This window comes from Ranitomeya imitator, chromosome 7, assembly GCF_032444005.1.
Source record: "Ranitomeya imitator isolate aRanImi1 chromosome 7, aRanImi1.pri, whole genome shotgun sequence".
Classification (NCBI taxonomy): domain Eukaryota; kingdom Metazoa; phylum Chordata; class Amphibia; order Anura; family Dendrobatidae; genus Ranitomeya; species Ranitomeya imitator.
Window position 1 is genome coordinate 192843656 of NC_091288.1, and position 27613 is coordinate 192871268.

Genomic DNA, 27613 nt, shown 5'->3' on the forward strand with positions numbered 1-27613 from the left:
TATAAGGACAGGAGCATAATCAGAACTGACTCTTACCAATACTTCGCTATGGCTTTCATTGCCTACTTTTTGGCTAGAGCCGATGTGTTGGTATGCTTTTCAATTTTCATTGCACTGTTCATCTATTGGATAAATGGAATTAAGAAGAGCACAGCAAAAATGCCCCCTGGACCTATGCCTCTGCCGGTCATTGGAAACCTCAACCTGCTGGACCTGGAAAAGCCCCACGAATCTCTGATGCAGGTAGGATACTGTACTTACTGTATGGTCAAGGAGGGTGCAACAATATTTAGCCGGGAGCAAAGGAATTGGGGGTGGTTGCTGAATGAGACAGGTGTGAATGGATTCATGGTGGGCATTAAAGGTCTGGAGGTCGTATTCTTTGCTGCATTATATACTAACCATTGATGTGAATGGGCACTGTGTAACTCTGCATTTCCTCTGTGGTGGTGAGGGAGAGAGATTGAATACTTACTGTCAGATTTCCCTGGAATAATAGCTGATCCCTCCAGGTAGACAATTTGTGATGAAAATATTGTTAAGGGACCATCTAATAAACTAGGGATTGTTCAAAGTCAAGAACCTCTTGAAGACCCGTAGACTTGTCATGTTGCTGGAAATACGTGTGACCATGTTCTGCTATCATGGTTTTATGTGGTAATTTGCAAAGTTAGTTTCTCGTTCGTTTATCAAAACAATGGGAGAATAAAAAAAATGAATTAATGACAATACCATAGCATTTAATATATGGCCAAAAGTAAAGACACATTAGAAATTAATAAAATCTATTATATCCACTCTGTTTTGTGTTCTCTCATGAACTAGAGCTATGCTCTCCTGGTTCACACGCTGCACAATTCTCTGCCATGTTTGGGGCGATCGGTGAGGGTCTCAAGACACAGGCTCCCTCCATAAAGTATCTTCAAATAATAAAAAAAGTATAAAAGTTATGATGCTCTTTAAAGAGTTGATTATCAGGATCACTGTTTATAGTTATGACCTCAACTGAAGAAATTTGTCTAAACTCAAAAGTCAATTAATGTGTTGATTCATCATAAGCTATTAAAGGGCTACACGATGGTGAGCGTGGGCGACATTCTTGCATGGTGTATCTAGGGTGCCAACCTCCCTGGCAGGTAGGGCTATTGAGAGGGCATTGTCTGACCTATCTTATCCTTTAGTTAACTTGGAGCAATAGTGGATATTCAAACCACTTGGGTTATTATATATTTGGATAATTTGGGAACTTCAGTGGTAATTTTTTACTTTTAATTGGGAAAAATAAAGGTTACCTTTAATGGGGGAATTCTATATATTAGTCAAACCTTGCAGCGTAATGGGATTGAGTAATGGGAATGTTTTTCTCAAACGTGAGACAGCTAACAATCACAGCCCAACTACTCAGTGGTTCCAAGCAGCTCTCAGAAAATGCCCCACACTGTCTTACCTATGCAGGGCACAACTTCTTCTAGACAAACACACTGCCCCTTTGCCCTGTTCTCCTGGTAAAGGTCACAATCACAATTTCTCACCACTGTCTTAAGTCATAGAGACTCCCAGTTCACGCCACAACTCATCTCCTGCCACAGTTCCTCAAACTGTTTTAGGCTATAGTACAATGTAATGTTCAGGACTGGAATTGAGGCCCCAAGCTTGGTGGTTACACTTCTAAATTGAGGCAGAGAGCTTAGTGGTTGTGGAGTAATAGGAGTATTATTTTTTACTTTAACATCAGATTACTTACAATCACAAAAATATATAAACAATCCGCGCTGGGTTCTGTAGTTTTATGACCCCTAAGTCACCTCCAAAAAAGAAAAAAAAAACTATGAGTGTTTGCACCTTTTATATGGCTTTAAAAACTATTTAAAAATAAATTTGTGTTTGTTTAAAATAGCTCCGCCATGGAGCACAACATTGTCCAAATAACAAAAGAGGTTCTGAGCGATGTAAACTGTCCGTTAGAAAAACTTTAGATTTTTACCTGGTGCAGTATAAACGGTAAGGTCCTCAGTTTCCTTTAGTCAATCTTTATACAAGTCCAAATGTGGAAGAGTGCGGCTTCAGTGGAGTTTATTTCTTCTTCCGCTTTCCCGTGAGCGAGCTCCAGGCAGTGCCCCGGCCGGCGGCAACCAGCCCTGTGCTCGCCCACTACTAACAGCGACTAAGTGCTGTTGTATAGCTCTCGGTTCTCTGCCTCTGCAGGACCTTGCGTGACGTCACGGTCATGTGATTGCTCACGTGACTTGCTACTGATAGCGTCGTGGACCAATTTCCTACGCGTTTCGGAATAGGACGTATTCCTTCATCAGGGATGAAGGCTGGTTGCCGCCGGCCGGGGCACACACTGTGTCTTTGTTCAAGGCTCCTGGTGAAGGCCACAGTTTCTCACTGCTGGCTCGGGTCTTAGAAGACTTCCATTTCAGGCCACAACTTACCTTCAACCACAGTTTCTCAAAAAGTCTCTAACTATAGTACTGATTAGCCTCAAGGCCATGGCTCCTCTCTTACTGTCTTGGGAGCAGCAGCCATTTCAAGGCAGGCAGACTGATGTATTCAATTTCCCAAGGTCATCACAGGAGCTTCTAAAGGTACCTTCACACTGAGAAACTTTAGAATATTCAAAAAGGGCTCTAAAAGTGAACCTGGAAATTATAGGCCAGTAAGTCTAACCTCTATTGTTGGTAAAATATTTGAAGGGTTTCTGAGGGATGTTATTCTGGATTATCTCAATGAGAATAACTGTTTAACTCCATATCAGCATGGGTTTATGAGAAATCGCTCCTGTCAAACCAATCTAATCAGTTTTTATGAAGAGGTAAGCTATAGGCTGGACCACGGTGAGTCATTGGACGTGGTATATCTCGATTTTTCCAAAGCGTTTGATACCGTGCCGCACAAGAGGTTGGTACACAAAATGAGAATGCTTGGTCTGGGGGAAAATGTGTGTAAATGGGTTAGTAACTGGCTTAGTGATAGAAAGCAGAGGGTGGTTATAAATGGTATAGTCTCTAACTGGGTCGCTGTGACCAGTGGGGTACCGCAGGGGTCAGTATTGGGACCTGTTCTCTTCAACATATTCATTAATGATCTGGTAGAAGGTTTACACAGTAAAATATCGATATTTGCAGATGATACAAAACTATGTAAAGCAGTTAATACAAGAGAAGATAGTATTCTGCTACAGATGGATCTGGATAAGTTGGAAACTTGGGCTGAAAGGTGGCAGATGAGGTTTAACAATGATAAATGTAAGGTTATACACATGGGAAGAGGGAATCAATATCACCATTACACACTGAACGGGAAACCACTGGGTAAATCTGACAGGGAGAAGGACTTGGGGATCCTAGTTAATGATAAACTTACCTGGAGCAGCCAGTGCCAGGCAGCAGCTGCCAAGGCAAACAGGATCATGGGGTGCATTAAAAGAGGTCTGGATACACATGATGAGAGCATTATACTGCCTCTGTACAAATCCCTAGTTAGACCGCACATGGAGTACTGTGTCCAGTTTTGGGCACCGGTGCTCAGGAAGGATATAATGGAACTAGAGAGAGTACAAAGGAGGGCAACAAAATTAATAAAGGGGATGGGAGAACTACAATACCCAGATAGATTAGCGAAATTAGGATTATTTAGTCTAGAAAAAAGACGACTGAGGGGCGATCTAATAACCATGTATAAGTATATAAGGGGACAATACAAATATCTCGCTGAGGATCTGTTTATACCAAGGAAGGTGACGGGCACAAGGGGGCATTCTTTGCGTCTGGAGAAGAGAAGGTTTTTCCACCAACATAGAAGAGGATTCTTTACTGTTAGGGCAGTGAGAATCTGGAATTGCTTGCCTGAGGAGGTGGTGATGGCGAACTCAGTCGAGGGGTTCAAGAGAGGCCTGGATGTCTTCCTGGAGCAGAACAATATTGTATCATACAATTATTAGGTTCTGTAGAAGGACGTAGACCTGGGTATTTATTATGATGGAATATAGGCTGAACTGGATGGACAAATGTATTTTTTCGGCCTTACTAACTATGTTACTATGTTACTATGTTACTATGTTAGAACGATAGCGATCCGTGACGTTGCAGCGTCCTGGATAGCGATATCGTTGTGTTTGACACGCAGCAGCGATCAGGATCCTGCTGTCACATCGCTGGTCGGAGCTAGAAGGCCAGAACTTTATTTCGTCGCTGGATCACCCGCTGACATTGTCGCTGTGCTCTGCTTTACGGCGGGCCGACGCTGACACAGTGCAGGGAAGGTGACGGTGGGGGACAGACACCGGAAAGTAAGTATGTACTGTTTGTTTTTTTTAACTTTTACAATGGTAACCAGGGTAAACATCGGGTTACTAAGCGCGGCCCTGTGCTTAGTAACCTGATGTTTACCCTGGTTACCCAGGGACCTCGACATCGTTGGTCGCTGGAGAGCTGTCCGTGTGACAGCTCTCCAGCGACCACACAAGCGAGGCTGCAGTGATCGGCATCGTTGTCTATATCGCTGCAGCGTCGCTTAATGTGACGGTACCTTAAGTCCAGTTTCCATTCTTAAGGTCAGGACATTCATTCAGTTAGCTTGTAACCTTCAAACACTAGCTGTTGCCACCTCTTTCCTGCCAGGTTTAATTTTTTAGCTGTTCTGAACAGATCTTTATGCCTCTTGTTCCTGTAACTTTATTGCAAAGGCAAAATTCATTGATCATATCATGATTTTTGCATATTTCTAAAGCTTCATGGTCTCAACTGCAACTGTGTCTTGTTGGAAGTTTATCTTTATTAGCTCTGTTTAAGTGACATTGTGGTTTGAAAATACATGTTTAGTCTTTACAGAAGTACGACTCAAATTAATGTTTTAAAAAAACAAAGAATTATTATATTTTGCAGTTTTCTGAGAAGTATGGTGAAGTATTTACTTTGCATTTTGGACCCAAGAAAATTGTGGTACTTGCTGGATATAAGATTATAAAGGAAGCACTTGTTACCCGAGCTGAGGATTTTTCAGAACGGCCGACTACTCCAGTCTTCGATATCATCGCTAATGGACATGGTATTTATAGAATTACTGTTTAAAATTGTGCATTCTATGAATCATAAAATCCACAATGGTGACCTGTTAGTGGAGAAGAATACTGTAAAGTCTAGTAAATATAGCTGATTTGGCAAGTGGGCACACTTCTGCATTCTTATTTATTCCTACTTTATTGTCATCTTCATTCTACATCCTTTTTCTCATTTTCATATATGTTTTAAAACTTTTTTTGTGAATCTTGCACAAATTAATATACATTAAAACGAAGCTGCTGATATTTATTGAACAAATCCAGGGAACAAACAACTGAACATTTTTATCACACTTTAAACATGTATGCCAACTCTTAGAAGTTGCAAAATGAATGCAGAAAGTCATAGCGGCTAGTGGCTATACTTCTGCATTCTTCTTATTCCTATTTTATCGTTACCATCATCATCATTCCACATCTTTTTTCTCCTTTTCATATATGTTTTAAAACTTTTTTTGTGAATTTTTCACAAATTAATATACATTAAAATGAAGCTGCTGATATTTATTGAACAAATTCCAGTGGAGCAAACAACTGACTGAACAATTTTTATCAGTCAAGACTCAACATTAACACGAAAGACAAAAGAAAAAGGAAAGAAAGGGAAGCGCTCAGGTTATTCCTAGAAAGTAGCCAGCAGTCCTGTTTTTAACTTTTATCTACCTTCTCCTTCACCTCTTTTTATTTAATCTCCTTCTACTTCTATACACCATTCTTCTTCTGTTTCCTTCTTCTCATTCATCTTCCTCATCATCATGTTCCATCATCATGTTCCATCTTCTTCTTTTTTCATTTTGTTCTTTTCTTTGATTTCATCTTCCTTCTTTTTGTTTTTTCATTATGAAATTATTCATCTACTTCATCATTCACTTCATTTTTTATCTTATCTTCACTTTGTCTCCTTCCTGGCTTGTTTGCCATCTCCTTCATCATCATTATCATAGCATCATCTTGATGTAGCGCCCCAGTACCTCCTCCTTGCAAAATACAGTTATCGGGTGGTTACAAAAAAACTATGTCCTGTTATGTGGTGTATTCGATAAATTGTCCTATACTGCCATCTAATATATATAGCTGAATGTGTGTGTGTATGTGTGTGTGTGTGTGTGTGTGCGTGCATGTCCGGGATTGGCATCTGCACCGTCGCAGCAACAGCCACAAAATTTTGCACAGTCACACGTCTGGACCCTGAGAGCATCATAGGCTATGTTGTGAGGTGAAATTTTAACCCTGCGCGTTCCAATTCACCAAACAATTTTGCCCCTATCTACATAATGGGGAAAAAGTGAAAGGAAAAGTGTTGGAGGCAAATTGACAGCTGCCAGATGTGAACAAGGGGGACTTAAAGAGTGAGAGCGATGGCGCCAAAGAGTATATACTGTACAATTGCTAAGGTGGGGCCCTGACATGGGATACTCACCACACACAGGGATATGAACACACACACAAAATGCGCCACACACTACCACGTGCTTGAACACATATACCACCCTCAGCACACATTTCACCACACATACACCAACTTCGCCACATAAAAGTCGAAACACAAAAGTCACCGCGCAAAACTCGCCACATGCAAAACTAGGCTCACGCAAAACTCGCCACACATGCAAAACTCACCTCATGGAAAACTCACCACACGCAAAACTTGCACACGCGGAAAAATTGCCACATGCACAAAAGTTGCAACACATGCAAAAGTTGCCTCACACAAAACTTGCACATACTCAAAACACACCACACATAAAACTCGCCACGCGCAAAACTCGCCATGCGCAAAACTTGCTGGACACAACTTGCTACACTAACCTGTCACCTGCAACTCGACACACAAAAAGTTGCTACACGCATGTCGCCACACAAAACTCATCTCACAAAAGTTGCTACATGCATGTAGCCACATGCAACTCAACACACACAACTTGACACATGAAACTTGCCCTAAAACACACACAAGTCTGGTATTATCCTTCAAAAATAAAAATCTGCTTAATAAGCAGACAAACTACAAGAGCAACAAATGTACCATATAGGAAATACGCCAGCTGTCAGTCACATGATCTGTCTATTATGTGTATGTGTGAGCTAATATATACTCCCAGGGGGAGGGCTTCCTGTTGGCTGGGGATTTATCAGGCTGCCAATTTAGCTTACAAATACTGAGGTAAAAATACTGACCAAATAACGTGTCAACGAGGTCTAATACAGGAGGAGATGACACACAGGTACATACTATATACAGGGGAGATGACACACAGGTATATACTATATACAGGAGCAGATGACACACAGGTATAAACTATATACAGGAGGAGATGACATACAGATATATACTATATACAGGAGATGATGACATACTGGTATATACTATATACATAGGAGATGACACACAGGTATATACTATATACAGGAGAGATGACACAAAGGTATATACTATATACAGGAGGAGATGACACACAGATATATACTATATACAGGAGGAGATGACACACATATATACTATATACAGGTGAGATGACACAGGTATACACTATATACAGGAGGAGATGACATACAGGTATATACTATATACAGCAGATGACACACTGGTACATACTATATACAGGGGGATGACATACAGGTACATACTATATACAGGGGAGATGACACACGTATATACTATATACAGAGGAGATGACACACAGGTATATACTATATACAGGAGGAGATGACACAGGTATATACTATATACAGGAGGAGATGGCACACAGGTATATACTATATACAGGGGAGATGACACACACATATACTATATACAGGGGAGATGACACACAGGTATATACTATATACAGGAGGAGATGACTTACAGGTATATACTATGTACAGGAGGAGATGACACACACATATATACTATATACAGGAGGAGATGACACACAGGTATATCCTATGTACAGGAGGAGATGACACAGGTATATACTATATACAGGGGAGATGACACATGTATATACTATATACAGGAGGAGATGACACACAGATATATGCTATATGCAGGAGCAGATGACACACAGGTATATACTATATACAGGAGGAAATGACACACAGGTATCTATATATATAATTGCCTAAGGGTTTTTCCGTCTGTCTGTCTGTCTTTCTGTCTGTCTGTCCTGGAAATCCCACGTCAGAGACGGGCACAGTATCGACGTAGAAATCCCGCGTCTCTGATTGGTCGAGGCCGCCAGGCCTCGACCAATCAGCGATGGGCACAGCGATGATGATGTCATAAAGTACGTAGACATCCCGCGTCTCTGATTGGTCGAGGCCGCCAGGCCTCGACCAATCAGCAACGGGCACAGAGACGATGATGTCATAAAGGACGTAGAAATCCCACGTTTCTGATTCAGCGACGGGCACAGTATCGATGTAGATGTCATAATGGTTGCCATGGCGACGATGATGTCATGAAGGTTGCCTCGACCAATCAGCGACTGGCACAGTCTGCCGCGAATTCTGGAATCATCATTGTCCATATACTACGGGGACATGCATATTCTAGAATACCCGATGCGTTAGAATCGGGCCACAATCTAGTATACTATATACAGGAGGAGATGACTTACAGGTATATGCAATATACAGGAGGAGATGACACACGTATATACTTTATACAGGAGGAGATGACATATAGGTATATACTATATAAAAGAGGAGATGACACATAGGTATATAAAGGACATGACATACAGCAGGTATATAATATATACAGGGGAGAAGACATACAGGTTTATACTATATACAGGAGATGACATACAGGTATATACTATATACTATATATAGGAGGAGATGACATACAGGTGTATAGTATATACAGAAGAGATGACATACAGGTATATACTATATACAGGAGGAGAGGACACATAGGTATATACAACATACAGGAGGAGATGACATACAGCAGGTATATACTATTTACAGGGGAGATGACATACAGGTATATACTATATACAGGAGATGACATACAGGTGCATACTATATATAAGGGAGATGACAAAAATGAGGGGTGTGAGGTGAAAATAAAAAGGTGTGAGTGCAAAATGAGAGGAGTGGGGGAAAATAGAGGAGTGATTGGAAAATGACAGATGTGAGGTCGAAATGACAAGTGTTAGGGGGAAATGAGAGGAGTGAGGGGGAAAATAAGAGGAGTGAGGCGGAAAATGAGAGGTGTAAGGGAGAAAATGAGAGATGTGAGGGGGAAAATGAGAGGCATGATGGGAAAATAAGAGAAGTGAAGTGCTATAACTAACCATAGATATTTACTATGACCAGGCAATGCCGGGCTCTTCAGCTAGTCTAATATATAAAGCTGAATGTGTGTGTATATGTGTGTATGTGTGTATGTCCGGGATTGGCATCTGCACCATCGCAGCTACAGCCACAAAATTTTGCACAGTCACACGTCTGGACCCCGAAAGCATCATAGGCTATGTTGTGAGGTGAAATTTTAACCCTGCACGTTCCAATTCACCAAACAATTTTGCCCCTATCTACATAATGGGGAAAAAGTGAAAGGAAAAGTGTTGGAGGCAAATTGACAGCTGCCAGATGTGAACAAGGGGGACTTAAAGAGTGAGAGCGATGGCGCCAAAGAGTATATACTGTACAGTTGCTAAGGTGGGGCCCCAACATGGGATACTCACCACACACGGGGATATGAACACACACACAAAATGCACCACACACTACCACGTGCTTGAACACATATACCACCCTCAGCACACTTTTCACCACACATACACCAACCTCGCCACATAAAAGTCAAAACACAAAAGTCGCCGCTCAAAACTCGCCACGCGCCAAACTCGCCACGCGCAAAACTAGGCTCACGCAAAACTCGCCACACGTGCAAAACTCACCTCATGGAAAACTCGCCACACGCAAAACTTGCACACGCGGAAAAATTGCCACATGCACAAAAGTTGCAACACATGCAAAAGTTGCCTCACACAAAACTTGCACATACTCAAAATGCACCACACATAAAACTCGCCACGCGCAAAACTCACCATGCCCAAAATTTGCTGCACACAACTTGCTACACTAACTTGTCACATGCATCTCAACACACAAAAAGTTGCTACACGCATGTCGCCACACAAAACTCAACTCACAAAAGTCGCTACATGCATGTAGCCACATGCAACTCAACAGACACAAATTGACACATGAAACTCGCCCTAAAACACACACAAGTCTGGTATTATCCTTCAAAAATAAAAATCTGATTAATAAGCAGACAAACTACAAGAGCAACAAATGTACCATATAGGAAATACTGCAGCTGTCAGTCACATGACCTGTCTATTATGTGTATGTGTGAGCTAATATATACTGTTAGGGGGGAGGGCTTCCTGTTGGCTGGGGATTTATCAGGCTGCCAATTTAGCTTACAAATACTGAGGTAAAAATACTGACCAAATAACGTGTGAACGCGGTCTAATACAGGAGGAGATGACATACAGATATATACTATATACAGGGGAGATGGCACACAAATATATACTATATACAGGAGAGATGACACACAGGTATATACTATATACAGGAGGAGATGACACACAGGTATATACTATATACAGGAGGAGGTGACACACACATACTATATACAGGGGAGATGACACACAGGTATATACTATATACAGGAGAAGATGACATACAGGTATATACTATATACAGGAGGAGATGACACACTGGTGTATACTATATACAGGGGAGATGACATACAGGTATATGTATACTATATACAGGGGAGATGACACACAGGTATATACTATATACAGGGGAGATGACACACAGCTATATACTATATACAGGCGGAGATGACACACAGGTATATACTATATACAGGGGAGATGACACACGTAAATACTATATACAGGAGGAGATGACACACAGATATATACTATAAACAGGAGCAGATGACACACAGGTATATACTATATAAAGGAGGAGATGACACACAGGTACTGTATATACTATTTGCAGGAGGAGATGACACACGTATATACTATATACAGGGGGAGATGACATACAGGTATATACTATATACAGGAGGAGATGACACACAGGTACATACTATATACAGGAAGAGATGACACACGTATATACTATATACAGGAGGAGATGACATACAGGTATATACTATGTAAAAAAGGAGATGACACATCGGTATATAGAGGAGGAGATGACATACAGCAGATATACACTATATACAGGGGAGATGACATACAGGTATATACTATATATAGGAGATGACATAGGTATATAGTATATACAAAAGAGATGACATACAGGTATATACTACTGTATATAAAGGAGGAGATGACACATAGGTATATACAATATAGAGGAGGAGATGACATACAGCAGGTATATAGCATTTACAGGGGAGATGACATACAGGTATATACTATATACAGGAGATGACATACAGGTGTATACTATATATAAGGGAGATGTCAAACATGTATATACTGAGGGGAAAATAAGAGGTGTGAGGTGAAAATGAGGGGTGTGAGGTGAAAATGAAAAGGTGTGAGTGCAAAATGAGAGGAGTGAGGGAAAATAGTGGTTTATCCGAAAATGACAGATGTGAGGTCGAAATGACAAGTGTTAGGGGGGAATGAGAGGAGTGAGGGGGAAAATAAGAGGAGTGAGGGGAAAAATGAGAGGTGTAAGGGAGAAAATGAGAGATGTGAGGGGGAAAATGAGAGGTGTGATGGGAGAATAAGAGAAGTGAGGTGCTGTAACTAACCACTGATATTATTACTATGCCCAGGCAATGCCGGGCTCTTCAGCTAGTCTACTTTTAAATTGTAAAGGTGCAAGAGTTTTGGTCACATGACACTCTCTCAGCTTGGTTTTCTGCGAAAGCCTCTAGAAGTCGCCGAGGTAAGAGTCAGGGAGGAGTTCCTGTCCTTCCTGTGAGGAGTGACATGAGGAGAGGTCTGTTTCCTAGGCCGCTCTGCCATCAGCTTAGGTCCCACTTCCCTTAATCTTCAATCTGCCAGGAAACTGCCACAGCCTTCGCCAGGAGGGTATGTTAAATTTCAATCTTCATAGAGACAGAAGAGATAGAGCTGTACAAGGGCTCTTCTGCTACACTTCATGCTTTTAATGGTTCTGCCAGCGTGAGTGCCTCATGTCCTACCGCATCGTTTATGCCCTGCGACAGGGAACCGTATCAGGACTTAATCGTGAGTAAGCAGTAAACACTAATTCCACAGTGAATCAAACTGTGTAGGTCCATCCTCGATAGTAATATAACTGAAAGACTGTGTGAATTAACATAGTAACCCAGTATATAACCCACAGTCAGCCGATCACTTTGTTTAAGCCATTAACTTGGAAGATTCCTTCTTAAATGGGACAGAGACCATCTTTCTTTATACCTAAAATTTCCAGCTTGCATGAAGGACTGTGATGCCATCAGGCATGGACTGGCTCATAGGGGAACAGGATAATCCCCTGGTGGGCCCCCGTGCAGATCTTGGCCCGCAAACCCACTATATTGGCAGTACTTGGCAAAATTCACTTGATTCACTCTGTACAGAGAAAAAGCAGCATCTCATCGTTCATTAACCAAACTACTCAGCTTATTATTATATAGTGATACAGGCAAATTTGTAAACGAGAGTAGTATAGCACTTGTATGCAGGTGAAAAGTGGGCTGCCCCCATAGTCAATGTTATTGGCGGGCCCTTGGCAACCTAGTCTGATACTGGATACCATCGCTATGGACTATGTATTTTGAAGTGAATACTGTAAAGACTCCCTTTCAACTTGAAACTCTGCACACATACACTAAGAGGCCATAAGGGACACAGGGCTAGCACGCCACAACGCCGCCTGTGACATTCCTAATTTCTTTATTATTGGCTGGCCCTGGTACCGATAACATCTAGTTCCCCCTGGGCACTGCGTTGACTATTCTGCCTTCACCTTTTTCGCCACCATTATCATATATATTTTACTTTTTTTCCTTTGTTTCTTCTTCATCAACCATCTTCTTCTTCTACAACTTTCTTCTTCGGTTTTATCGTAATTTTCTTCATTCTCTCTTTCTTACTTTTCCTATTTTTCTTATCTTTTTCTTTTTTTTGTCCTCACTTTCTCTATTTTTTCTGTAGCCATTATCTTTTTCTTTTCTCTTTCTTCACTTCTTCTTTCCTCTTACTTTTGCAACTTTTCTTCTTTCTCATTTTCTTCTTTCTCATTATTAGTAAAATTATTATTGTGTATGAAAACTTTGGTTTTCAATTTACATGTATTGTCTTCTTTGTGGGTGTTTTTTATAAATGCAATTTTTAAATCACAGAATTAACCCCTTCCCAACAATGGGCGTAATAGTACGCCCACGTCGGACTCCCTCCCTTTGATGTGGGCTCCGGCAGTGAGCCCACATCTTTCCCGGCACAGATCAGCTGTTTTGGACAGCTGACATGTGCCCAGTATAGCTGGAATCGCGATCCTCCTGCGGCTATTAACCCATTAAATTGCGCTGTCAAACTCTAACAGTGGCATTTAACATGCGCTTATGGCAATCGGGCCGGAAATCCGCCCATGGGTGACCCCCTTCATGTGATCGCGGGTCAATAATGGGTTGGCATGACAACCAGAGGTCTCCTGCAGACCTCTTTGGTTGTCAGTGCCAGATTGCTATGAGTGCCACTCATATATATATAGGAGAAACCTGATCGCTAAATGGTGTAGTGAGAAAAAAAGTCAAAAACGCCAGAATTACCTTTTTTTGTTTGCCGTAACATTGTATTAAAATGCAATAACAGGCGATCAAAGGATCGTAACTACACGACAATGGTACAATTAAAAACATAATCTCGGTGTGCAAAAAGAAAGGCATACCCGACTCAAGATCACAAAAAATGGAGATGCTATAGGTATCGGAAAATGGCACAATTTTTTTTCAACAAACTTTGGAATTGTTTTCGATACTTAGATAAAAAAAAGTACCTAGACATGTTTGGTGTCTATGAACTCATAATGACAAGTTTTAGCATTTAGTGAACCTAGCAAAAAAGCCAAACAAAAAACAGCTGTGGGATTTTTGTGCAATTTCACTGCACTTTGAATTTTCTTCCCATTTTCAGGACATGATATATTAAATCCAATGATGTCCTTCAAAGGTACAACACGTCCCGCAAAAAGCAATCTCTCAAACAGCCATATTGATGGAAAAATAAAAAAGTTATGGCTCTGGAAAGAAGGAGAGCGGAAAACGAAAACGCAAAACCAAAAATATCTCTGATCATGAAGGGGTTAAACTTCTTCAACTTTTAAAGAAACCACTTGTTGGATTGTTTAGATTACTAAAGGCTGTTTTCTGTTCAGTATGATTAATTAATACTTGCCAAAGCTTTTAATATTTAACTTAATTTTAGGTATAATATTTTCCAATGGAGAAACATGGAGATCCATGAGGAGGTTCACGGTATCAACACTTCGAGACTTTGGAATGGGAAAGAAAAGTGTGGAAGCCAGAATTCAAGATGAATTAATGCCCCTTATAGAAAGTTTTAGATCTCACAATGGTAAGATAATCATTCACATTTATCTCCTAGCTTTCACATACTCTAACTTCTTGTCTGTCACTTTCTACAACCCGGTCTACAGAATCCAAATTGTCAATCCCCAACACATTTGAACTACAACGTTATTCAGAGGGGTTTTGTAGACCCCCATTCACATATAGTAGACTGTACAGCACAAAGTGTGAAGTTTTTGCTCTATATTTGCATCACATTTTCCTGCATTAGGATTTTAATTTTCTGTAGGTTTGCTCCAACTATCACTTGTATGTTTGTTTGTTTCAATAATCTACTGTCATTACTGATGGTAGTTTTGACCTGAGGTTACAATATCTGGAGCATGTTTTTTAGTTTTTCTTATTCATATTTTATTTTATTGTATATGTATATTTTTGTTATTTTAGGCAAACCATTCAATATTCACATGCTGATAAACAGTGCAGTTTCCAATGTAATCTGCTCTATTATCTTTGGGAAAAGGTTTGAGTACGATGACCCAACGTTTGAAAAATTAATCAAAATGTTAGATGAAAGTGCCAAACTAGTCGGAACACCCAAAGTGATGGTAAGAAAACCTTCAGATGTTTTATCTAACCTTTTTAGTGAATTCTCAGATTAATAGTTTCTGGTTCAACTTTGGGACTAATTGTTCTGCAATCATGAGCTCAGACAAATAGACCCAAACTCATCTTTTGGTTCTCACCCAGTACCACCCAGTTGTTTCAGTTATGAAATAAAAGTGTCCTATATAGTAGATGATGATCTAGAAACTTGGTTTCGAATATGGTTCATAATAATTAATGTACAATATCCAAATAAATTTCTGATTCCCCTTTCTCAAATTTAGTGGGTTATTGTGCTGGAGCAGAACAGTCCTCAGACTTTCACCAAATACAGTGGGTATAAGATGAACATAATAGGGAGTTTAAGGAAACAGACTGCTATGGAGGCTAGGTAATACTGAATGTGTTCCTCTATTGATTTATTATTTCTATAGCACCAGTATATTTCACAGCACTTCACATTTTAGTGGGGACTTGCACAGACAATAAAGACATTACAGAATTACAGAATAACTCAGATAACAAGAGGAGTGAAGGCCATGCTCGCAAGCTTATAATATATGAGGAAATATGAATTTATCAATATAATAATTAGGTACTCACATAACGCTGCATGAACCGGTCACCAGCCAGTATGTGCACAAATACTGACACAGAGGGCTATTAAGTGCATAGAACATATGTGAAATGCTACTAGGCTCCTGATTTTGCAGAAAATTTTGTATGTGCAAAAAGGGGATAGTTAGATAAGTGAGGAGAGGTGAAAGGCCAGTCTGAAGAAACGTGTTTTTAGGTCATGCTTAAAACTGGGAGTATTGGAAATTCATCTAATTGTCCGGGGTAGTGCATTCCCCCAAAATTTATGAAACACGTGATAAGTCTTTGAGACAGGAGTGGGAGGTTTGGATTATTAAGGATGTTAGTGTTAGGTCATTAGCAGTACGAAGGGCAGTGACAGGAGGTGAACTTTATAACTACGAACACAGCAGAGCGCTCACGCTGTCTTTTCACAGCATGGGAACCGTGTCTCTCTCACTGGCGTGCTTGACTTAATCGCCAATCAGAAGCGCTACGCCGGAGTTTCCCATGCTGTCACACAGCGTGGGAAACACCAACTTTTGTGCTGTGTATGTTGGGATATACAGTTAGGGCCAGAAATATTTGGACAGTGACACAATTTTCGCGAGTTGGGCTCTGCATGCCACCACATTGGATTTGAAATGAAACCTCTACAACAGAATTCAAGTGCAGATTGTAACGTTTAATTTGAAGGGTTGAACAGAAATATCTGATAGAAAATGTAGGAATTGTACACATTTCTTTACAAACACTCCACATTTTAGGAGGTCAAAAGTAATTGGACAAATAAACATAACCCAAACAAAATATTTTTATTTTCAATATTTTGTTGCAAATCCTTTGGAGGCAATCACTGCCTTAAGTCTGGAACCCATGGCCATCACCAAACGCTGGGTTTCCTCCTTCTTAATGCTTTGCCAGGCCTTTACAGCCACAGCCTTCAGGTCTTGCTTGTTTGTGGGTCTTTCCGTCTTAAGTCTGGATTTGAGCAAGTGAAATGCATGCTCAATTGGGTTTAGATCTGGAGATTGACTTGGCCATTGCAGAATGTGCCACTTTTTGGCACTCATGAACTCCTGGGTAGCTTTGGCTGTATGCTTGGGGTCATTGTCCATCTGTACTATGAAGCGCCGTCCTATCAACTTTGCAGCATTTGGCTGAATCTGGGCTGAAAGTATATCCCGGTACACTTCAGAATTCATCCGGCTACTCTTGTCTGCTCTTATGTCATCAATAAACACAAGTGACCCAGTGCCATTGAAAGCCATGCATGCCCATGCCATCACGTTGCCTCCACCATGTTTTACAGAGGATGTGGTGTGCCTTGGATCATGTGCCGTTCCCTTTCTTCTCCAAACTTTTTTCTTCCCATCATTCTGGTACAGGTTGATCTTTGTCTCATCTGTCCATAGAATACTTTTCCAGAACTGAGCTGGCTTCTTGAGGTGTTTTTCTGCAAATTTAACTCTGGCCTGTCTATTTTTGGTATTGATGAATGGTTTGCATCTAGATGTGAACCCTTTGTATTTACTGTCATGGAGTCTTCTCTTTACTGTTGACTTAGAGACAGATACACCTACTTCACTGAGAGTGTTCTGGACTTCAGTTGATGTTGTGAACGGTTTCTTCTTCACCAAATTAAGTATGCGGCGATCATCCACCACTGTTGTCATCCGTGGACGCCCAGGCCTTTTTGAGTTCCCAAGCTCACCAGTCAATTCCTTTTTTCTCAGAATGTACCCAACTGTTGATTTTGCTACTCCAAGCATGTCTGCTATCTCGCTGATGGATTTTTTCTTTTTTTTTCAGCCTCAGGATGTTCTGCTTCACCTCAATTGAGAGTTCCTTTGACCGCATGTTGTCTGCTCACAGCAACAGCTTCCAAATGCAAAACCACACACCTGGAATCCACCCCTGACCTTTTAACTACTTCATTGATTACAGGTTAACGAGGGAGACGCCTTCAGAGTTAATTGCAGCCCTTAGAGTCCATTGTCCAATTACTTTTGGTCCCTTGAAAAAGAGGACGCTATGCATTACAGAGCTATGATTCCTAAACCCTTTCTCCGATTTGGATGTGGAAACTATCATATTGCAGCTGGGAGTGTGCACTTTCAGCCCATATTATATATATAATTGTATTTCTGAACATGTTTTTGTAAACAGCTAAAATAACAAAACTTGTGTCACTGTCCAAATATTTCTGGCCCTAACTGTATTTAGTGATTAAATTGCCGAATATTGCAAACTCAGCGATCGTGAGCTAAACCAAATATTGAAATATTCCTTCATCTCTAGTCACTAGTCATTGTAATACTGCCTCTGATGATATGGAGTCTGCTTCAAACGCTTCCTGATAGCACAGGAAGTATGAGGCTAAAAATGCCTCAGTAGCCAGTGTGAAAATTCCAAGATTACTATTGTTTTTTTTTTTTAAATAAAGAGCTTAATAGTAAAAAGAAAAAAAATATGTAACACAAACCGTAGGTCATTTTGGTCATTTTCTGATGATAGCTTCCCTATAAATGAATTATTTTTAGTTGAAAAACTAGACACTGCTGAAGCATTACGTTTTCATAAAAAGGAGACCCTTTTTCTAATCCTAGTTAATAACTATGATTAATTGATTGATGTGACTTGTCCTTTCTTTGATAAGGAGGTTTGAACAGCGCTCCACAGAGATCATCATTACTCTTTTCAGTTCTTGTCTCCAATGAGGGTCACAACCTAAATCTGTCTCTCACTCACCCACACACTAGGACCAATGAGCCTACCCGTATGCTTTTTAGAATATGGGAAAACAGTGGAGAACCTCGAGGAAACCCATGCAAGCCTACAAGGAGAACATATGAACTTAGGGTATTTTGTGGATAAAACTTATCAATTTCACAAAATTTGTGCTGTGTCCGTTTTTCACTGATTAATGTTGGCAGAAGCCAGGGAAACTTGTGTTTTTTTCTCATATGAAAAAAATGGAAGACACACATGAATGGTAAAAATAAAAATATATCCACAAGGACCAAAAATGTATACAATTGAATCCACTATACTGATAAAAGTAATGTAGAAAAAAAAAACTGAACGGGGCCTAATTCAGAGGTTACACCAGCCTGGATTCTAACCTAGGCTTCTAGTGATGTAGGGTGGAGCGCCACTGACTGCTCCCAATATACACTGTTATTGAATGTATTTTTTGTTGCAAGAAAATCTAAAGAGGAATTGTTGATTTCCACAGCTGTATGACTATTATCCTTTCCTCGGATCACTCCTTGGCCTCCATAAGAAATTAAAACAGAACATGCTAGATGTGAAAAATTTTATTTACCAATGTTCGATGAATCGACGATTGGATTTAGATGCAAATGATGTCACAGGATACATCGATGCATATCTTCTGAAGCAGGAACAGGTGCGTTAATGGTGCATATGTTGCCTTAGTTTTCTCTTATGAGATCAAAGGGTGTGATATCAATTATTCTAGGAACATCTGAGGATTTTACTACCTAATTTGTCACGGTTGATTTTAGGCGACAGGTGACCGTGTGGCTGAAAGTAAAAGTGAGACTGTAAATGTTAGGGCTAGCGGAAAGCACCAAATAATAAAGAGATTGATATGAGGTGCAGAGATGGTACCTGCTACTATGTAATGGCGGATGGATACTTAGCTCACACGTGGGTCAGACTTCACCCCGTGTGCACCCTGCACCCTGTTAGCAGTCACAAGGTGCAGCTGCAAGACACTCGTGGGATCCCTAAGAATCACTCCCACTAATCTGGTGATTGAATTGGCTCTGGCTCGGTGGCTTTTGAGCCCGCGCCTGAGGACTCCCCGAGTCAGATGAACAGACCAAGCGAGAATTCCCACCCTATACTGACGGTTGTCAGGAGAGCGCACTGATGGCGCCCGGTGCCGTAGAGACGGGCACTGCAACATGTGCTTAGTGTGCAGATAGCACTGTCGGGTGCTAGATAGCTTCCACCATTCGCGAGCAGTCAACAACACGAGGAATGGGAATAATTAAGGAGCTTTCATCCATCGAAGGTCATTCATCTACACACACACATTGTCAAGGTTTACACTAGCACATGGCCGAGCGGCCATGCAAACCTTTTATAACAGTAGCGCTCCAGGACTTTCCTGATGGTCCAATAGGAGCCGCAACAGGAGCTGAGCATGTGACCGCTGACCTCCAATGAGAGGTTGCCCCGTGGGTATGCTCAGTGTGGGAAAAGCAGGACTTAGTCCCTGAACCGCTTGCTCGCCGCTGAACAGTGCTGGCTACAAAGGCAGAGCCTGGAAAGCTAGCAGGACCCAAGCATACAGCATCAGCTTGAGCCAGACGCTGGGATCGACGTCTCTGCTGAGCAGGTTCCACTGTGGCTGGAGGAGAATGGGAGACTGCAATGGACATGGTTTGAGATTCCCCCTTTGCAGCGGCGGGAACTCGACACCCAACAGTAAATGCCGAATTATTATACCAACAACACAATCGTATATAGAATAGGGAGGCAATAGATCTATTGTTAGTGTTGTTCTTCAGTGTGTCTTTTAAATCCAATCCAAGATCAATGTATTCTCTTATTGGACTTTTTCACTTTTCCCATCTTTTTCATCTGGCCCAAACCACTACGAAGACTTCTTCTAGCCACAATTTGTGTCTGCAGAGTTATGTTCACTGACATTTTGCATCCTTGATCTGTATCCATGCCCTTAGGTCCAAAAGTCTTTTACCCTGCGTAACTATTAGGCAGCTTTGGAGAAAGAGTTGCCCAGCACCCCCCTCCTCATGCAGTCAGTAATAGTACTCGTATCACTGCCTTCGCATGTAATACAATTAGATAAGTGGTGACACAGGAAATCTAATGGGTCTCCCAGTATGGTACAGTTCCTCTAGAGATGGCTTTCTTGCTCAAGTACTAACCTACCAATACCAAATGGGTTGAGAGGCGGCGCATGTGCAGTAGCATCTATTGGTACATGATAGATGCTAATGCACAGGTGCAGCCGACGGCGCCATTTTGATGTAGTGTAATTTTTTTTGCTTCAACAACAAGGAGCCGGTGGAGGCGCTTTTGTAGTAGCATCTATCGGAACGAGATAGATGCTAATGCGCAGGTGCAGCCAACGGGACCATTTAAATGGTGATTTTTTTTCTTTTCAACACAGCAATATAATAGGCACTAACTGACAATTGATGGTGTGCAGATGCCGCCATTTTGATGAAGTGACATGTTTTTTTCAAATACACACATTAGTATATTCATTATGCAAACTAGGGGGCAGGTCAGTGAGGTATCAGTGACCTACCAGCAGTATGAATTATGAATATCTAATCAAAGCACCACATACACTAACCCCGTCTTAGGACATACGCTTATCATTAACTATATACTGAAAATATGGAATAAAAAAGCACAAGGCCGATTTCAACAACAAAGGTATCATTTTAATCAGTATAACAGCGCCAACCTGACATTGTGTGCAGATTACTATATACTATGCTGACAGGTTCCCTGTAAAGGTTTATGAAAGCCCTTTGTGGAACTGGCTCTTGAGACCTGCATCAATCCATAGAACTTCAGTGGGTCACTGCTTGAACTTAGTACAGTAGTCCTCAGCTGTGCGACCTCCCTGTGCCAGCTTCTTGATCTTAGTCATATATTAGATCTATACTGTCAAAAAAAGGCATCAACAGAGAACTGTTCTGGGGCTTGTAGGGACAAGGAAAATGCCGAGTTCTGAGGACCCCTTCTCAGTAGGGACATAGTTATTCCCACTCCTCCCCTGACGACCATGCTAAAAAATAACTGACAGATTTTTCTGAATGCCCTAAAATGGTCCTTCTCCCCCAAAAATTAATCAGGGAGGGATATTACAGGTTTGGGGGAGATGAACTGTACATCAGAGGGTGCCGACGTCACAGCTCATGCCAGCAGTAGACGGCTGTAGGACGTCTTCAACAAATTAATTATTTGACCTTGAAATTGGCATTTTGATGATGTTCCGAGGTCAGAATACCAGGAGGATAGTGTTAGGGGTCGAGTTCCCACCTCTTCACAGGGGGAATCTCAGGCCATCTCCGCTGCAGTCTCCCATTCTTCTCCTGCCGCAGTGGAGCCTGCTCAGCGGAGACATCAGTCCCAGCATCTCGCTCAGTCTGACTCTGTACAAAGAGTTACTGCTGCTATTCTTGCTTCTGCCATTGAAGTCAGTGCTGGGCAGCGGTGAGCAGACGCTTCTGGGACTAAGTCCTGCTTTTCTCGTTCTGAGCATGCCCAGAGTAAGATCTCTCAGTGGAGATCGAGGGTCACATGATCAGATACTGCAGCTAAAGCCATTGGTCCTTCAGGAAGGTCCTGTAGGTGCTCACGCTGTGTGGCAACCTCTCATTGGTCCTTCTTGGAAGGTCCTGTATGTGCTGCAACTATTTAAGGCTCGCATGGCCGCATGGCCATGCGCTAGTATCGTTCTGTGTTATGTGCTTTGCGCCAGTGTGGTCATGTGAGTTTGTGTTCAGGGACCTGGCTGAATTAAGCCCCTAGAGTCCTGGCACCTCCGGCGAGGAGATCTTGTGTGAATGTATTCAGGGACTTGGCTGAAATAAGCCCCTAGAATGCTGGCACCTCTGGCGAGGAGTTTTTGTGTGCATGCATGACCACTGACTGCTCTCAGTTGGGTAGTTAGCCTGTGCCACTGTGAAGTCAAACAGGGCGCAGTGCTTTGAGTTCATGGCTACTCTGTGAAGTAACAGAGTTAGCTCATACCGCCATATAGTTCCGCTGTTTACTAGCAGCAGGTTCTCCTGCATGGTGGACCCCGGGCTGCGAACGCATCTATTATAATAAATCCTCTATATTTACTTGGTGCGTTCCGCTAGCCCTAACAGATAGTGGATCAGAGCAGCAGGTGTTAAACAGGCGGATGGTCAGAACAAGGTTGAAGGTCAGGCAACAAAAGATCTACAAACAGAACTCAAGGCACAGAGAGACAAAGCACACTTAGCTGAATGTATATCAGACGTCTGGGAGTAACAGCCCAATTAAGTAGCATGGCAATCACCTTGAACAATGAACACAAGGAGACAGCCAGTGCCTCCCAGTCTCAGATTGGACTGTTGAGCTGTCAATTAACACAGTGACAGTTCAGCATGCCCCTGTACCAGATTGGGCGACTGAGCTGTCAATCAAAGTACTGACATCTTTAGTATGCCCCTGTACAAGATTGAATGGCTGAGCTGTCAATAACTGCATCCCAGACACACTGAGGGGTGGAACCGTAACATTTCCTTAATACTTCCCATTCAGGAAGCTATAGTCATGAGAACATTACTGCGACAAACTTAGTGTTTCCTGCAAAAAAATGTTAAACAAAAGTGGACTGTGAGTACCAAATAAGAAACAGAAGAATGTGATAATTACCTCGGAACAAGCTGATTATAGTAACATGGGGAATATTTGTGTTATGTAATTTTAGGAAACAACGAAAACTCAGACATATTTTAATGAAGAAAATCTGGTTTCTTCCGTCCTGGATCTCTTCAGTGCTGGAACTGAAACTACATCTACAACAATCCGGTGGGGAATTTTACTGATGATGAAGTATCCAGAGATTCAAAGTAATTCTTTATATATTTGTAAAAGTTATATAAGACTGTAGGCGAACAGCTGCAATCTCTATAGAGCATCAAGTCACCTTTTTCTGAAGGCTACCACTTTACCCAGATTTTCTGTTATTTATTCACTTTTGTATCATATTCTATTTACTGTATAATGGCCGTCTTTTTGATGACCGCCCCTGTAAAAGTAATTTTTTAATTGCAATTTTGCTATTGTTGTATAAACAAACTATCAACTAAGTTGAAGTAATTCTAGTGTATAATTTTTGCACTTATTGCATGTTTTATATTTTCTAAAGTTCTACCATGATGCTGACACCATCCCTAGACAGGGAAATGTGATTTTTGGCAGAGTGTGACATTTAGATTGCACCTAAAATATCTTTTTTCATAGCCAAGAAATATTTAAGTTTTAGTCTCTTTAAGTTTCATAACTTTGTTATATGAATGAGTATACCAGGAATTCTTAGGCTATGTGCACACATTGCGGATTCCATTGTGGAATTTTCCGCAGCAGATTTGCAAAATCCGCAGTGAAAAGCAGCTGCGGTTTTTACTGCGGATTTACCGCGGTTTTTAATGCGGATTCTGCTGCGGTTTTCCATCTGCAGTTTTCTATTGGCGCAGATGGAAAGCCGCTGCGGATTCCGCACAAAGAATTGACATGCTGCGGAAAATAAACCGCTGCGTTTCCGCGCGTTTTTTTCGGCAGCATGTGCACAGCGGTTTTTGTTTTCCATATGTTAACATGGTACTGTACACCACATGGAAAACTGCTGCGGATCCGCAGCGTCAAAAACGCTGCGGATCCGCAGTAAAAACCGCAACATGTGCACATAGCCTTAATGTAATCTCCAGCAGTCCACTGGAGAATGAATGGAGCCACAGTGCCCATGCTTGATCTCCACTCCATTTAAAGATAACCTGTCATATTCACAAACGCTATTATCCTGCAGATATAAAGTTTATCTGCAAGTTAATAATTCCACAGCTGCCCGGCCGCAGCACTGAAAGCTCGGCTACTAGGAGCAAATTAACTTTATTACTCTCTGCAGCATCTGGCTTTCAGTCATAGTGGCGCAGCAAGTGCGGCTTCAGTCACTGGCCAGTACATAGTGAGCATCAGTGGTAACCACGCCCTAGCACTGACTGACAGCCCATACAAATCAGAATAAAAGCCTATAATATATTAATGCATTGGTATTGTTGTGCAAGTACAAAATGTAACAAAATGTTTTCTTTTGCTTTATAGAGAAGGTACAGGAGGAAATTAAAACACATATTAAACCTGGACAGCTGCCGACAGTAGAAGATCGGAAGAAAATGTCTTATACTGATGCAGTAATACATGAAATACAAAGGTTTGGAAATATTATCCCATTGAACGTGTCACACGCAACTCCAACTGATGTGTTTTTGCGGGGATACCTGATCCCAAAAGTGAGTTTATTTAAAAAAAAAGTCCTTATGCTCAAGAACTGTAATCATTTACCTATTAGTAAAAGGGACTGCTATGGGGTCCACAGCCATCCAAATAATCTCACATTTTTTAAATGTATTTAATTAAAAAGATATTTGGTGATTTATTGTTCACAGGGCACAGAGGTTATTCCACTCCTGACTTCAGTTCTCTATGACAAGGCTCAATGGAAAACTCCCAATGATTTCAATCCTAATCACTTCTTGGATGAAAATGGGAAATTTGTCCGACATGATGCATTTATACCATTCTCAGTAGGTAAGTAATGAGGAGCATTAAGCATGCAAGATCAAATCATTTTACATGTCACTTAACTGACAAAACACTGGCCAACAAAATGACTATGTTTTTACAAGATACAAAAGATGTTGGACTCTGTTGTGCTAAAACATGTAGACATAGAATATATGAAATATGAATAGCAATACTTCTCTGGATAACAAGAAAAAATTGAGATGCTTAGCACAGAATTTGGCAATTCATGCATGCCCAGCAACCAACGACAAGGTGGTCTCACGCTGCTGGGACCCTACCTGTCTAGTCTGAATGCCTCTCTTAACAAGGAATAATATGTTTTCTAAATCTCATATTTTTTCTTCCAAAAAGTTCAAAAATGTTCTATGGTCTTATTAAGATGCTCAACATATGCATGAGCACTTTATCATTGTTTTGTAATATAGCCTAGAATAATAATATTAATAATTGTATTTATTCAACGCCAACATATTCTACAGCACTTTACAATAAGGCCATGTGCCCATAATCTGGAACTATCAGCGCTTTGGACGCAGCATATCTTCACTGCATCCAAAGTGCTGCCTTCTATTGAACACAGGTAAATCTGCATGTGTTCACTGAACCATGCAGATTTACCGCATTCAATATATTATACTGATTTAATTTCTCTTGCGGAGACGTCTTGAAGGTGCTCTGCAAGTCAGTGTTCATGGGTGATTCGCAGGCCTACATGCATGTATAGTATAAGCCGGGGCTTGGTCTGGATACGAAACAACCTGGAGCCATGAAAAAGAACCATTCAGTTAACAATGCTTTCCAGGGGGTTCTAGGAAAGTTTTGTTACTTTCTGGACGTCTCCTTTTTTTCAAGGACACTCGCGGTCATTTAGAGAGATTTGTAAAGTTTGCAATATTTCCAATTTATTTAATTACTACAAATGTTAGTCCGGAGTCACACTACTGTACAATGCGGCCAAGTGCTCTGTAATAAGACTTCGCATAGTACTCGGCCCTGTGTTACCCTATGGGGTAGCTCATATCTGCAATTATTTTCTCATGGCGAACCGGCATGCGAGAACAATTGCAGCATGCTGTGATTGGCACCGAGACTTGGACAAGTGTTGGCTCGCTTGCACCCATATAAGTCTATAGGTATGAGTGACACAACGCACAGCACTCATTATATGCCAACGCCGGCATATTAATTTCTCCTCCTCCTCCGCACCTGTGCGAGAGGATCGGAGCACAGTAGCATGACACTCGGCTCCAGCTCACAGCAGAGCAGGAGCAGAGGTTCCTTAGCATATCGCATCCGATGATCTCACATTCGATGCCATATGCTAGGGTGACTCCGGCCTTTGAGTCAAAATCTACTTTCAACATGACATTGTTAACTCACTAATGCCATTTCTACAGGAAGAAGAGCTTGTGCAGGAGAGGCCTTGGCCAAGATGGAACTTTTCCTGGTTTTTACTGGACTTCTTCAAGCATTTACTTTCTATTCTCCTCCAGGAGTTTCCAGAGAAGACCTCAATCTAAAGCCTGGCGTTGGATTCACATTAGGGCCCACATCATACATGACTTGTGCAAAGCCAAACTATTAGTTTGAGTTGAAAAACAACATAGAGACTGCTGTTTTTTGTTTGATTATATTTTAATTTATTTAATTTTGCACTTTTTTAATCTAATTTTCAAATCTCTTTAGTTGAAAGCTGTGGAAACAAATCTTGCAATGATCTCCAATCATCTTAAAGGGAACCTGTCACCTGAATTTAGCAGGCTCTGTTTACGGTCCGATGGGCGGTGTTTTCTGTGCTTTCATTCACCCCTTCCTTTCCCGCTGGCTGCAATATTGTCTTGAATTGGATTAGGTTGCCTCCGTAGTACACGCGTGCGCAATGCAATCTTGCCTTGAGCACGCGCAGTAAGCTTTGCCCATCTGCGGGCAAAGCCGAAAAGCATTAGTGCGCATGCGCCGCCGCACTATGTCCCGGAACACAGCGAAATACTTCTGGGACATAGTGTGGTGGCACATGCGCACTAATGCTTTTCGGCTTTGCCCACAGATGGGCAAAGCATACTGTGTGCGCAAGGCAAGATTGCGTTGTGCACGCATGTACTACGGAGGCAACCTAATCCAATTCAAGACAATATTGCAGCCGGCGGGAAAAGAAGGGGTGAATGAAAGCACAGAAAACACCGCCCATCGGACCGTACACAGAGCCTGACAAATTCAGGTGACAGAGTCCCTTTAATTCACCTTTAAGTTAAAGGGATATTTTTTAGATTTAGTTAATGCTGATAGGATTTTTTTGATTGGGGGGACCCCCCCTACACATTAGGTTAAAGTCGGACAAACATCTAATCTGTATAGGGGCCCCCTGACTTTTCACCGACTAATGGAGTCAGGAGAAAGGAAGTTTAGTCATTATCAAGGTACATGCTCTAAGCCTTTCTCCACTTTTGCCATTAAACATTTACTAACCAATAGAA

General features: G+C 41.4%; 1 protein-coding gene across 1 annotated transcript; it reads left to right on the forward strand.

Moving 5' to 3' along the window:
* Nucleotides 1-27613, forward strand: LOC138645177 (cytochrome P450 2K1-like). Its single transcript, XM_069734277.1, has 9 exons — nt 1-243; nt 4890-5052; nt 14500-14649; nt 15051-15211; nt 19024-19197; nt 23263-23404; nt 24657-24844; nt 25001-25142; nt 26537-27613. The coding sequence occupies exons 1-9, from the start codon at nt 49-51 to the stop codon at nt 26722-26724; spliced, it is 1503 nt and encodes a 500-aa protein (XP_069590378.1). The 5' UTR covers nt 1-48; the 3' UTR covers nt 26725-27613.

Excerpts from the sequence above, each read along its gene's own strand:
- LOC138645177 (XM_069734277.1), top strand. The coding sequence starts at position 49 with ATGGCTTTCATTGCCTACTTTTTGGCTAGAGCCGATGTGTTGGTATGC. Across the intron at positions 23,405-24,656 it reads GAAGTATCCAGAGATTCAAA|AGAAGGTACAGGAGGAAATT; the intron begins GTAATTCTTTAT and ends TTTGCTTTATAG. Across the intron at positions 24,845-25,000 it reads GGGGATACCTGATCCCAAAA|GGCACAGAGGTTATTCCACT; the intron begins GTGAGTTTATTT and ends TATTGTTCACAG.